Genomic DNA, 14,864 nt, shown 5'->3' with positions numbered 1-14,864 from the left:
GTAAATTTTTGTTCTGGAAATGAACTACTCCTTTAACATAATTTTTTCCACAACAGATTAGTTAGAGATTTAACAACCAACCTGTTCAAGACACACAATCTTTGATGTCAAGAAGACTGACTTTTATCAGAAGTTTTAATTCAGTGTGACTCACACTGATTTGAATATTCACAGTTCATGCCATCAAACCCATGACCCTGGTGTTGTTATCACACTATACTGTTTAAACTACAGAAAATGTACTCCCCTTCAGAGTTTGTTTCTTCATCAGATTTGGAGAAATGTAGCATTACATCACTTGCTCACCAAAGGATTCTCTGCAGTGAATGGGTGCCGTCAGAATGAGAGTCCAAACAGCTGATAAAAACATCACAATCCCAATCACTCCAGTGCATCAATTACCATCTTGAGAAGTGAAAAGATGTGTGTTTATAAGAAACAAATCCATCATTAGAGCATTATAACACTTCCTCAAGTGAAAAATTTCCATTCTCTGTGTTCCTCTCACATCACAACCCACATATATGTTTAAAATGACTTTGGACTGTTTTTGTTTGTAAAAGCATGATCTGTGCATACTTCTCTCCTGATTCAGACGAGACTGCTGTTAAAACAATACCGTGGATTGAGGACTATTTTAGCCAAAGCAATGGTTTAAAGTTAAAAAAGTCATAATGATGGATTTGTTTTTTTTTTTACAAAAACTCATCCTTTTGCTTCACAAGATGTTAACTGATGAACTGGAGTGGTGTGGATTATTTGTGGTTTATGATGATGTTTTTATCAGCTGTTTGGGACTCAATTTCCGACGGCACCCATTCACGATGTAATAGTACAGTTCTCCAAATCTGCTTTCTTAACTATGTAAGATTATCTGATTCATTTCATTCAACAGCTTTTTTTTTTCCAACTGTTCTGGGCTGTGACTTACCAGTTGAGAACCACTGTTACTGTATATGACATTATTGCTGATAATTGTTAGACATCATATTAATATGAATGGATGGAAACACAGATACTGGTGTAAAGGTGTGCTAAATACTCTAAAGCCAGCAGCATTTATCAGTGATGCAGATGTCATTTCAGCAACATATACAGGTAACAATGATAACACATAAGGACAAAAAAGGAATTAATACTTTCAACCACTCAATTAAAAATAAACCAAAACATTCAAACACTGGAGCATTTTTAAAACCAAAGATAATTATAGCTGAACGTTTCAGGAGATTCATTTCATAATGAAATGAAAATACACTTTCGCTTCCACTAAACAGCATCTCTATGCTGCCATCCACAGAAATTATCATTGTTTTTACAAGTCACCTTGTTTGGTTTCACAGCGCCTTAAAAAACATAAAATAAAAAAACAGTTGGCAGCTCTATTTTAAGGGGCAGATGATGGTCGGTGCAAATAAAACAAGTACAGAAACTGCATCATTTCTGTCACAAGGGGGAGAACCAAAAATAGTAATGGCACATCTTTTTATTTAAAAAAAAAACAGCATGACGGAGAGCTTATTATGCACCGCGCATCTCTAAAAAAAGAAAGTCGCCCACATGGGTTAATGGAACAAAAATACAGCCGTCTGTCAGAGCTAAATGAAGAGTCTGGTGATCGAATGAAGGGACTGTGTTTGTTTAGTGTTGACTGTAATGTGGAAGATGTTAATAAGTGTTCTTGTTGATGTTTGCCAACGTTAATTGCTTCGAAATCTGTTTGTTTGGAAGCCAGGGTGAAATGACTCAAGTAGAGCATCTGTTAGACTCATGGCGCGTTCTTCGGAGCGGTCGATGCGCTTCACACTTTGCTCAGATCCAGCTTGCACAGATACGGGGAGCGGAAGGAGCCCAGGTACAGGTAGCCGTTGTACTCGTGTGCCTCGCTGACGTAGGCCGCCACCATGCCGTGCGGGTCGTGGAAGCTGCGCACGCACGTCCCGCCGTCCTGCAGCTCGACCACCAGGCTGTAGCGCGGCACGAACTTCAATAGCGTATCTTGACTGAAGAGCTGAAAACACAAATGTGGAGAAGCATATCCATTTTAGAAATAAATATGCAATAAGAATGTGTAATAAAAAATAAACACATTGAATTAAGAAATCAAGCTGAATGGAGAACAACAAAATGACAAAACGTGCAAGATCATTTTTATAAGCTTTTTATTTTATTATATTAATTGTCTATTTGTCAATTTGAAAAGTGTTTAGTTACTGTTACATTGAACTACACTTTAAACCATTTTTAATAAACACTGGGTGCATAGATTGAAATGTGACATTTTACTGTTACACTGAACTCAGTTTAAATGACTGAAAGACATCTTGTCCAATTGAATGTGTTATGTGTTATTTTACTATTAAGGTTACGATTTAAATAAACATCGATTGTACAAATGTCTATTTATTTGTCTATTTAAAAAGTGATTTATCATGCTGATACATTTAACTACATTTTAACATAACCGAAATAAACAGCAATAAATGTCTATTTATTTATCCAATTGAAGTGATTTTTAATAATTTTACCATTACATTTAACTACATTGTTAAATTATTTAAATTTAACATTAGTTGTAAATGTCTATTTAAAAATGTATTTATGTATTTAATATTATTATTTTATTTTTTACGGTTATTTCTTTTTTTACTGTTCTAAACATTTAACTACATTTTAAACTATTTAAATAAACACCTATAAATGTTTATTTATTTGTCTTTTTGAAATGTGATTTATTTTACCGTTATATTTAACACAATTTTAAACAGTTTAAATAAACATCTACTGTACAAAATTCCATTTTTGCCAATTTGAAAGGTGATTTTTGTATTCTGCCATTACATTTGACCCAATTTTATTAAACTACAGTAAAAATTTCCATTTTTTGCCAAATTAAAAAGAGTTTTTTTCTATTTTGCCATTACATTTAACCCAATTTAAACAATTTAAATAAACTTCTACTGTATATATTTCTATTTTTGCCAATTTGAAAAGTTGTTTTTGTATTTTGCTGTTACATTTAACTAAATTAAGCAATTTAAATAAACATCTACTGTACAAATTTCCATTTTTGCCAATCTGAAAAGTGATTTTTGTGTTTTGCCGTTACATTTAACTCAAATAAATCAATTTAAATAAACATCTACTGTATAAATTTCTATTTTTGCCCATTTGAAATGTTTGTATTATTATTCATTTATTTTTATTTATTTTTGTATATATATTTAACACAATGTTAGGCAATTTAAATGTTAAATAAACATCTACTGTATAAATTTCCATTTTTGCCAATTTGAAAAGTGATCTATTGTATTTTGCCATTAAATTTAACCCAATTTGAACAATTACAATAAACATCTATTGTATACATTTCTATTTTTGCCAATTTTAAGTGACTTTTGTATTTTGCCATTACATTTAACTAAAACTGAACAATTTAATTAAACTTCTACTGTATAAATTTCCATTTTTGTCAATTTGAAAAGTGATTGTTTGTATTTTGCCATTAAATTTAACCCAATTTGAACAATTTAAATAAACATCTAATATATAAATTTCCATTTTTGCCAACTGATATTACATTTAATCCAATTTTAAAGTATTTAAATAAACATCTACCGTATAAATTTCCATTTTTTTTTGACAATTTGAAAAGTGATTTTTGAATTTTGCTGTTATATTTAACCCAATTTTAAACAAATTAAATAAATATCCACTGTATAAATTTCCATTTTTTGCCAATTTTAAATGTGTTTTTTGTATTTTTCTGTTACATTTAAACAATTTAAATAAACACCTACTTTACAAATGTCTATTTATTTTTTCTACTTAAGGTGATTTATTTATTATTTGTTATATTTTTATATATAAATAATAAAAAAAACTATAATCTATATATCTATATAAATAAATACAAATCTATAAATATTTGTCAGCTGAAATGTTATAACATATTTAAAAAATAAATAAATAAAAATAATTCAAATAATATAACCATTAGTAATTATACCTTAAATATGAGCTTCTTTAACCAGGGTCTTTGAGACAGGAAGTCAAGCATAGAGAAGCCAGGGTTGGGTCTCACAGCAGACATGGCAACCCAGTATCCACCTGAGGAACTACGCCGAATGTTGTCAGGAAATCCCGGGAGGTTGTCTATAAATGTATCCATACCTCCTTTATTGAGACCAGACACATGAACTCTGTGAACAGAACAGAGCAACATTCAATATGCAGCACTGAACAAAAGCAGTGACAGACTGATACATCAGCTAAACCCATATATCAGTCTCTGTTTGTTTTTTTTGAGACTATCAACATTGGAAGTATTAGCAACGTAGCAATTTTGGTTCCAATTCATCAGCAACCCCTCAGTTAATCTATGAGAAGACCCAGAGTCAACATAAAACTCCTGATTTAACCAGACCATCCCAGATGAGCGCGGGCTTACAGTACATTAATATTAAAGCTTCTGCAGCACTGAGACCACACTCGCTTTAGTAAGAGAAACATGCTCTGCATCTCTCCACACAGGAAGCTTAATGATGGAGCCTGTTGCCTTGGCAACTGCATGCACTCATCATTTATCCAGGTAAGGAGAACGGCCTGTGCCTCGAGCAGACATGAGCCATCAAACAGCAGTGAATGAGCACTAGTAATTCAAGAATTCAGCTATGAGAGGCGATAAAGAAGTGACGGTAGAACCAATGTGCTCTACCTGACCTGATAACTAACCAGCCCAAAGGAACAGAACGTGTACAATTACACCAGATGATCAGCAACAGCAGATTTAGTCAGGTTAGTCAGATCTGTATTAGGAAGCAAACAGTAAATCTAGTAAATCTAAAGTCAAAGATGTGGCTTGAGGGATGAAAATACATGAGGGTTTAAAATTTTGGGAGGGATTTTTGATGTTTGTGGTGAAGAAGAGGGTTTTATGCTTACCAAGACTGCATTTATTTGATTAAAAGTACAGTAAAAATAGTAATATTGTGAAATATTATTACATTTTATAATCACTGTTTTCTATTTGAATATTTTTTTTTAATTAAATTTATTCCTGTGATGCAAAGCTGAATTTTCAGCATCATTACTCCAGTCTTCAGTGTCACATGATCCTTCAGAAATCACGATGCTCAAACAACATTTCCTGTTACTATCAATTATGAAAACAGATGTGTTGCTTTATTTTTGTGTGCAAACAATGATAAACTACTTCAAAAGTTTTGAGTAAGATTTAAAAAATTAAAGAAATCAATATTTTTATTCTACAAAATTAAATTGATCAAAAGAAAAAAAAATTAACATTTATAATTAGGGCCCGAGCACCGGAGTAGGGCCCTATGATTTCCACAATGCGGAAAACGCGGAATCCAGTAATTAAAACGGAATTTACTGAATAACGCGGAATGTCACGGAATTTGCCAAAGTTTGAATGAATTCATCAAAAGTAGGTCATTACACTTTATCACACCGCAATATGGACTAGCATCTGTAAATATCTGTGAATAATATCTGTAAATGTAAATATAATATCTGTAAATATAGTAAACGCTGCAAAAATACCACTGAAATGTGAATCCTGCATGTTCTGCGTGTCTCTGTTTTAATGAATGGAGCAGGCGAGTGGTTTTGTTTACTACACACACTGAAGCGCAGGTGACACTCGTTGTGATTTCAGTGTCTGTCGTCTCACTAAATGAGGACATAAATACATGAACAAATACATGATCTGCTGAGAGTCACTTCATGAGCATTTGACCATTCCATTTTAGGAAAACTAGCGTTATATCATATACACACAGAAATGTAAAGGTGGACACGGCAAACTGTCAAAATAAAAGTCTTCGATGTTTGGCTTGATTTACAGTAACTTAAACATGCAATGTCTTATCTGCACTAGACTTCAAATGTTTGGTAAGAGTCCTGGCCCGAACAAATCTAAAGGCCAATATTTAGTTGTAATCATAGCACCACCTGTTGGCAACAGGATACGTCATGCTTTTCACTAACTCAAACATACCATGTTCAATCTGCACCAGACTTCATATGCTTGATAAAAGTCCTGGCCTGAAGACATCCACATGCTAATATCTAGTTATAGTCATAGCGCTATCACCTGGTAGCAGGAAGTTTGGCACATATAAATAACTTTGACATATTCCTTCTACACCAGGGGTCTCAAACTCAGCTCCTGGAAAGTTGCTGCACAGTTTAGGCTACGTCTACATTAATCCGGATACATATGAAAACAGAATTTTCATTTTAAAACACTCTCCGTCCACTCTAGCGTTTTCAAATGTATTCCAAATGTTTCTCATCCACACTGAAACGTAGGAAATGTTGAATTCACCATACTGCGCATGTGTAAAAACTCACTGAGATGATACAGATGGAACAGACATCATAAGTTTTCACGCAATTCTTGGCAGGATCATTTAATTTACGGAAATATCTCATCATTCACTGACGTGCCCATGTCGCACACTCTCACGTTTGATCTAAAAAGCAGCTTCCCTTACATTCAGCTGCAGCAACTGTGATTATATTTTCTGTCATCTTTTTAGGACTGTAATATGATGAGTGTACAAATATATCTTCAGCAGCAGTGTGAAAGTGAATAGCACATAACAGACACAACTACCGGTATAAAGATATCTATCTATCGATCCATCTAAACATGCATCACTGTTTTCAAAAGTCTGTTTTCACAGTCGACGCTGCAATGCGAAAACTATATGAGTTTGACACCATGTTTGACACCATGACACCGCTGTTTTCCTAAAGCCACCAGGTGGTGGTGAGCCCAGGTGCGAGGGCCCATTCAACGCTGCTTGCAGCTTTAATTAATAATATATTTATAACAATAAATACTGTTCTATTGAACTTTCTATTCTTCAAAGAATAATGGTTTCCAAAAATATAAAGCTGGTTTCAACTGCTAGATGGACTCTTCAACTGCTTTCAACACTGATAATAATCAGAAATGTTTTTGAGCAGCAAATCAGCATATTAGAATGATTTCTGAAGGATCACGTGACACTGAAGACTGGAGTAATGATGCTGAAAATTTAGCTTTGATCACAGGAATAAGTGACATTTTAAACTGGAGTATAAATAGTTCAGTGAACATCACCTCCTTATTCTGGCCATTGTGGTTTCAGCCACCAGAACAGACTCTTCATCAGGGAAGAGCTGGATGCCATTTGGAAACCTCAGGTTCTCCATCATCACGGTCACTTCCTTGGTCTCGATATCATACTCGAGCACACTGAAACAAACAAATATCAAACAAGCATCAGTCACCATACAAAAACACCATTCCCTACGAAAACTGTGTTTTGCACAATGTTCCAAACAGTAAAACTGTAAAGTGCAAAAAGGTGTGAAAATCAGATATGCCAGTGCATTTTTCTTGTCCCAGTTACCGTCCATCTGCTGTGGCTTCCATGATGAGGTGCATGAAGTCTCTGCGCTGCCATCTGCTGCTGGAGTCAGTGAAGTACAACTTTTTGCCATCCTGAGTTACATCCAGATCATTGACAAAGCCCAGACGTCGACCACCGACCATCTTCCCTGTGCTCAACAGAGATTTTACCTCACCTAAAAAACAACAAAAAAGACAATGTTTTTTTTTTGGGCTTGAAAGATGTGGCCACTATAAACTATTGTTGCATGATTGGTGTAAAGATGCCTCAGTTCTTTCATTTGTGTTCCATTCGGGAAAAATGCATACAGATTTGGAATAAATAATCATAGAATTTGTTTTTAAAGTAGAAATAGTTTTAAAGCAGAATATGTGGATTCGCTTCTCTTACCTGTGACAGGATTGACCTCAAACAGCCCCAAATAGGCATCAGCTACAAACAGGGTGCCATTTGGTCCCACACGGATTCCCAGTGGACGTCCACAAGTATGTTCGTACTCCCGAGAGCCTTTGAATCAGCAGACAAGTGACTAATGCATATCCAGCACTAATGATAATAGCATTCAATATTAGAGTCATTTTAATTCTATCTAATCAACATAACTGTTTTATTACATAAATCTACTGTTGTTAAATAACTTTATGCATCTGATGGAACAAAATGCTTGAGCTAGTCAACAATTAAAATTCTAAGCACATTTTATGTTTGTTCCCACTCTGTCAGCAATTTACAACGGAGCCAGGCAAATGGAAGGAGCATATACGCTGTATCAAATGCCTCTATACTGTCATAAAACATTCAAACATCTCTATGCAGGGCTTTATGTTACATTATTTAATGCACGTCCGCTTTAGATGCATTAATGGAATGCACCAGTGAAATAAACAAAATAATTCAATAAAAAAAAAGAGAAATGTGTGTCGAAAAGATTAAGTTAGTCAAAACATTAAAAATACGATAAAGGTATATACAATATATATAAATAAATAATATTAAAAATACACTACCAGTAAAAGTCTGCATTTATTTGATCCAAAGTACACCAAAAACAGTCAAATTGTGAAATATTTGTACTATTTAAATCACTGTTTTCTATTTAAATGTTTTAAATGTAATTTATTCCTGTGATAAAAGCTGAATTTTCAGCATCATTACTCCAGTCTTCAGAGTCACATGATCCTTCAGAAATTATTCTAATATGCTGATTTGCTGTTCAAGAAACATTTATTATTATTATCAATATTATCAAAACAGTTGAGAACATTTGAGTACATTTTTTAATGATGAATATCAAGATCCAAACATCAGGATTTATCTGAAATAAAAAGCTTTTGTAAGATTATACACTATACCATTCAATAGCTTGGAGTCAGTATCATTTTTTATTTTTATTTTATAATTTATTTTTGGGAAAGAAATTATAGAAATTAATACTTTTATTTAGCAAGGATGCTTTAAATTGACCAAAAGTGATGATAAAGACATTTATAATGTTACAAAAGATTTCTATTTTAGATAAATGCTGTTCTTCTGAAATTTCTATTCATCAAAGAAACCTGAAAGAAATTCTACTCAGCTTTTCAACTGTTTTTAACATCATCACAATAATAAAAAATAAATGAGCAGCAAATCACAATATTAGAACAGAGACTATAGAATACCCAGGACTTGCCACCCGTTTAGTTTTGAATGGGGAAAGATGCAAAGCTCATTATGACCGAGAAGCCCCGCCTTTTTAATGAAAGAGCCAATCGTCAACTAGTAAAGTCAGCGCGTCACTGCATTGTAAGACGTGCACTTAGTACTGCGCATGTGCACTGGCTGATCTAACCTGAAAAATAAGTTTTTTGAACACTATTGGAGCATAAGGAACGATATTTATGAGGCAGTTTGATGTCAGATTTCATTGGTGATTTCAAATACGAATTTTAAAATGACTTCTGAAATGATTTGACTTAAAGGGACTTTGATTAGAATGATTTCTGAAGGATTATGTGACTGGAGTAAGGACGCTAAAAAAAATTCAAATTACACTTTAAAATACATTAAAATAGAAAACAGCTATTTTAGTTAGTAAAAATAATTTTAAATATTACTGTTTTTTGCTGTACTTTGGATCAAATAAATGCAGGCGTAGTGAGCAGATGAGACTTATTTAAAAACATTAAAAATCTTTAAATAAAACTTTTGACTGGTAGTGTATGTGTGTCAAAAACATTCAATTAGTCAAAACATGAATAAATACTATAAAAGTATGTACAAAATATATAAATAAATAATATAAAAATATAAATACTACAGATTTAAATAAGCAATTACTTTTTTTTTTAATATTTAAAATCATATTTTTATTTTAATTTTAATATATTAATTTTATTTTATACATGCACACACACCAGTCATATTTCATATGCTAATCAAAATTTCAACAAATATAAATACATATAAAACAAGTATTTACAAATGGTCAAAATGACCACCAACAAAGTAATATATTATTAAATAAATAAATAAATAAATAGTTCCAACATCAATTTGTTAGACTTACATGTTTTCTCTTACAAACATTAATGTTATAGTTTTCTAAAAGTTACAAAGATTCATGGCTTGTGCAATAAAACTATGAACCCGAACATTTCAAACACCAAGGTCATTCATGTTGAAATCCCACATTATGCAGTGTTTGAGGAATTAGTCCAGTACTACTGGTTTTCTTACCACATGGTGGCTTGCCAATTGTTGCTAATACATGAATATTCCTTCCCTCAATTTTGACGATCTTTCCATCAGCCGTCCCAGTGTACAAAACATCTGCAAAACAAGAATAATTCAGAAACATTACATGCTGTCATTAAACATATATATATTTATATATATTCTTTATTTATCTAATTTATCTTCTTTTTTATCTTAAGATCTTCATACTTTTTTATGCATTGTTAGTGTGCAAACATGCAATACAAAAACATCTCATCGCACACTCCTCACACACTCAACTTTCATCTATTTTGGCAATATGCAGTGTGCACTGCCAAACAGCTGGGACAAACCGGGTGAAAGGTTACACTGTGACTGCACTGCATTGTAAATACTGACCTCCAATGTTAGCAAGGGATTCTGGTCCGATAAGCCGCTCCTCAAACAGTCGCTCTGCTTGTCTGAGTTTCAGGTTTGGCTCATAACAGCCAGTCATCAGAGGTGGTTCATTGAGACTGATTATTAAAAACAAGAGGAGAAAAACAAAGAAAGAGATTAGTCAAGTCACATGTTCAGCTGTTGAGAAGATGTTTGCGCTAAACTGAAAGGCGCTCTTATGGATGAAGGCTGCAGGAGATGAAATGCCCTACATATCAACCGCAGAATCATCAATTATTAACTATTGTCAGAACTAAGAGAGAAATGAGAAAGCACTGTGGGACTTGGCTTAAGATGAATATTTATATTGGATTTTGTCAAGAACATTGTGGCAGCAGATCACATCAGAACCAAAATGATTATACTGAATCGGATGGAGAAGAATTATTAAAGAGGTCTTCCATCAGCATTAAAGGAACAGTTCATGCAAATATGAAAATTGTAGCTTAATTTCCTCTCACTCATATCATTCCTTTCTGTCTTCTGTGAAACACAAAAGGATCTGCAGCAGTAAAATCAGTCCACACAACTCATGTACTATATTCTAAAGTCAAATGTCTATATAAACTAAATTAAAATTCATTTTTTTAATGAAGTAAAAAAAAAAACAAACAAACGAAAAAAAACTTTTAAACCAGCATACCAGGTTCAAATTCATTTAAATCAACTACCACTAGTTTAAAATAGTTTTCTGTAATTAAAGTAAATCTGACATAAAAATATTAATATTAGACAAAAAACTTGAACGAAAAATTATAAATAAATAAATAAATAAATAAAAACTGGAAAAATAAAATAAATAAGCTTAATTTAAGTACTATAGAAGTACTAAAATTACTATATTTGACCCTGGACCACAAAACCAGTCATAAGGTTCAATTTTGAAGTCAGTATCTGGTGTGACCACCATTTGCCTCAAGCAGTGCAACACATCTCCTTCGCATAGAGTTGATCAGGTTGTTGATTGTGGCCTGTGGATGTCGGTCCACTCCTCTTCAATGGCTGTGCGAAGTTGCTGGATATTGGCAGGAACTGGAACACACTGTCGTATACGCCAATCCAGAGCATCCCAAACATGCTCAATGGGTGACATGTCTGGTGAGTATGCTGGCCATGCAAGAACTGGGGTGTCTTCAGCTTCCAGGAATTGTGTACAGATCCTTGCAACATGGGGCCGTGCATTATGGTCGTGGATGAATGGCACAACAACGGGCCTCAGGATCTCGTCACAGTATCTCTGTGCATTTAAAATGCCATGAATAAAATGCACCTGTGTTCGTTGTCCATAACATAAGCCTGCCCATACCATAACCCCACCGCCACCATGGGGCACTTGATCCACAACGTTGACATCAGCAAACCGCTCACCCACACAACACCATACACGCTGTCTGCCATCTGCCCTGTACAGTGAAAACTGGGATTCATCCGTCAAGAGAACACCTCTCCAAAGTGCCAGACACCATCGAATGTGAGCATTTGCCCACTCAAGTCGGTTACGATGACGAACTGCAGTCAGGTCGAGACCCCGATGAGGACGACGAGCATGCAGATGAGCTTCCCTGAGACGGTTTCTGACAGTTTGTGCAGAAATTCTTTGGTTATGCAAACCGATTGTTGCAGCAGCTGTCCGGGTGGCTGGTCTCAGACTATCTTGGAGGTGAAGATGTTGGATGTGGAGGTCCTGGGCTGGTGTGGTTACACGTGGTCTGTGGTTGTGAGGCCAGTTGGATGTACTGCCAAAATCTCTGAAACACCTTTGGAGACAGCTTATGGTAGAGAAATGAACATTAAATTCACTGGCAACAGCTCTGGTGGACATTCCTGCAGTCAGCATGCCAATTGCACACTCCCTCAAAAATTGCAACATTGGCATTGTGCTGTGTGATAAAACTGCACATTTTAGAGTGGCCTTTTATTGTGGCCAGCCTAAGGCACACCTGTGCAATAATCACGCTGTCTAATCAGCATCTTGACATGCCACACCTGTGAAGTGGATGGATTATTTCAGCAAAGGAGAAGTACTCACTAAAACAGATTTAGACAGACTTGTAAACAATATTTGAGAGAAATAGGCCTTTTGTGTACATTGAAAAAGTCTTGGATCTTTGAGTTCAGCTCATGAAAAATGGGGGCAAAAACAAAAGTGTTCCGTTTATAATTTTGGTCAGTGTATTTGAAAATCTATAATCTGAGGGTGCAAAAAAAAAAAATAATAATAATACTAATAAAATAAAAAAAATAATAAAAGTAATTAAAAATCTTAACCATTTTGAAAAGGACATTTTTATGAGGCATACGTGAACACATTAAATATAGTACACAAATCACATGGACTAACTTTAAGGCGTTTTTTGTACTTTTTGGCAACATAAATCACTATGCACTTTTGATATGTGCAAAACAGAAAGTCAAATGCGTGTGAATTATAAATTCCATGGGACGATCAAAAGATAACATTTACAAAACACCAAAACATACCATTAAAACTGAACATATAAACATAAAACTGACCCTATAAAATCTAGAAGGAGAAAGTTCTTACAATAGAAGCAATATGCAATAGCTTTACAATAGGGCTTGTTTTGGATTGCAACATTTCTAGCCTGGCAACAGCATTTTGCAGGAAGTTATTTCGGTGTTTTGTAATAAGACATACAACCGGCATTTAGCAATAAAACTCTGAGTAGAGCCAGTGACTACAACTCACGGTATCTCAACAACGCTGTATGACACAATATCCCAACTGTATTCCTCTCTGCAACTCCTCTCATAGATCATTACATGCACATACACGCTTATTGCTGCATAAGTAATATCCTATTGCACAAATTAATCATTTGGTAATTAATTACAATTAGAAAACGACATTTAAAGGTCATTTTATAAATTTATATCTGCGTTGAGCAAAGTGTAAATGGAAAATTCACACTCCCATACATATTTCAAAGCCTGTGAAATTGTATACAGTATTACCAGGTTTTCCATGACCAGCCCCTGAATCTCTGAAATACTGTGTGACTTGTGTGTTTTCCAGGTCAGTGCATGGAGGTGTAGATCATTATAAGAGCAGAAAGCTCACCTAAACACCTCTGGTTGAATGGGAGACTCCAGCAGGAAAATGACCACCAGCAGTGGGAAGAGCAGGAAAGCCACTAATGTGAGTAATGTCACACGAAACACCTTGCCACTGTAAGTGCTAAAACACACAAACAACAATATGGAAGTCAAGTATATTTATTTGGAGAGCATATTTTTACACAATTTAATAAAAGTGCATATGAATGCTTTCAGAAATGCAGTGTCGGTAAGTAGGGCTGTCTTACCTTGTGTTTTTGTACTGTGGTTCATGGGTTTCATCTGTAATTATTTGAGGTCTGTTCAACCTCCTGAACCGCAGTCCCTCGGGCTCATTCATTCTGTTGTTGTGTCGACTTCCTCTCGTTCTTCGCTTTCACAGTTACGTTCACTAAAACATAAGGCTAAATAGACACTGGACCGACAAACGCTGAATTTACTCGCTACATCCCAAAACCAGCGCAGTTCATAACGTGCACGAGTCCTATGCGCGTTCTCGACACCAGTAACGTGTAAACAGAGAAACGATGTGATACACTCAGAGACGATATTTTTTCAAATTAAAAGTCTTGCGCAAACGACTACAACAGCTTACAGTAACTTTCATGCGGTATTAATAAACAGTACAAATAATTAGGGCTGTCAGTCGATTAAATTTTTAATCCACTAATTAATTACATGATATTTCGATGAATTAATCTAATTAATCGCATATTAATCGCACATCAAATTTGGCTGAGTAATTACTCCCAAAAGATAATTTAGAGTCATTGTTGTGTAAAGCATCAAACAGACATTACAAAAAGTAGTTTTAGCAAGAAATAATTTGTTAAAAAAAAATATGTATATATATATATATATATATATTATTGAAAATGTAATTTATTACACATAAACATTTAGGCTGCAACAGCCTAACGTAAACTATGTAAAAAGATGATTTCAGTATTTTTTGTTCATACGATGTAAGTCATGGTAACCAAAACAGCTTTGTTGCCAACAGTCTTCAAAATACCTTCTTTCATGTTCCACAATATAAAAGGTTTGAAATGACATGACAATAAATGATGACAGAATTTTTTTTTTTTTTTTGGTGAAATATCCCTTATTCCTAATGTTTTAATTTTTGTTCTTCTTGTTTTTATTATTATTATTATTATTTATTTATTTATTTATTTAATGAAATGACACTCTAAATAAGAAAAATGCCTTTAAGATTCTTTC

At 34.1% G+C, this 14,864-nt stretch overlaps 1 protein-coding gene across 1 annotated transcript; it reads right to left on the bottom strand.

Moving 5' to 3' along the window:
* Positions 1 to 972: 972 nt before the first annotated feature.
* Positions 973 to 14,158, bottom strand: apmap (adipocyte plasma membrane associated protein). The gene is made up of 9 exons (XM_051125500.1): positions 13,889 to 14,158; positions 13,645 to 13,761; positions 10,524 to 10,639; positions 10,146 to 10,238; positions 7,818 to 7,934; positions 7,428 to 7,602; positions 7,136 to 7,270; positions 4,010 to 4,202; positions 973 to 2,011 (listed from the first exon to the last, which is right to left on the bottom strand). The coding sequence occupies exons 1-9, from the start codon at positions 13,978 to 13,980 to the stop codon at positions 1,802 to 1,804; spliced, it is 1,248 nt and encodes a 415-aa protein (XP_050981457.1). The 5' UTR covers positions 13,981 to 14,158; the 3' UTR covers positions 973 to 1,801.
* Between the last annotated feature and the right edge of the window lie 706 nt (positions 14,159 to 14,864).

The sequence above is a fragment of the Labeo rohita genome, chromosome 13, assembly GCF_022985175.1.
Source record: "Labeo rohita strain BAU-BD-2019 chromosome 13, IGBB_LRoh.1.0, whole genome shotgun sequence".
NCBI classification, from domain to species: domain Eukaryota; kingdom Metazoa; phylum Chordata; class Actinopteri; order Cypriniformes; family Cyprinidae; genus Labeo; species Labeo rohita.
This window is presented reverse-complemented; position numbering and strand designations above follow the sequence as displayed.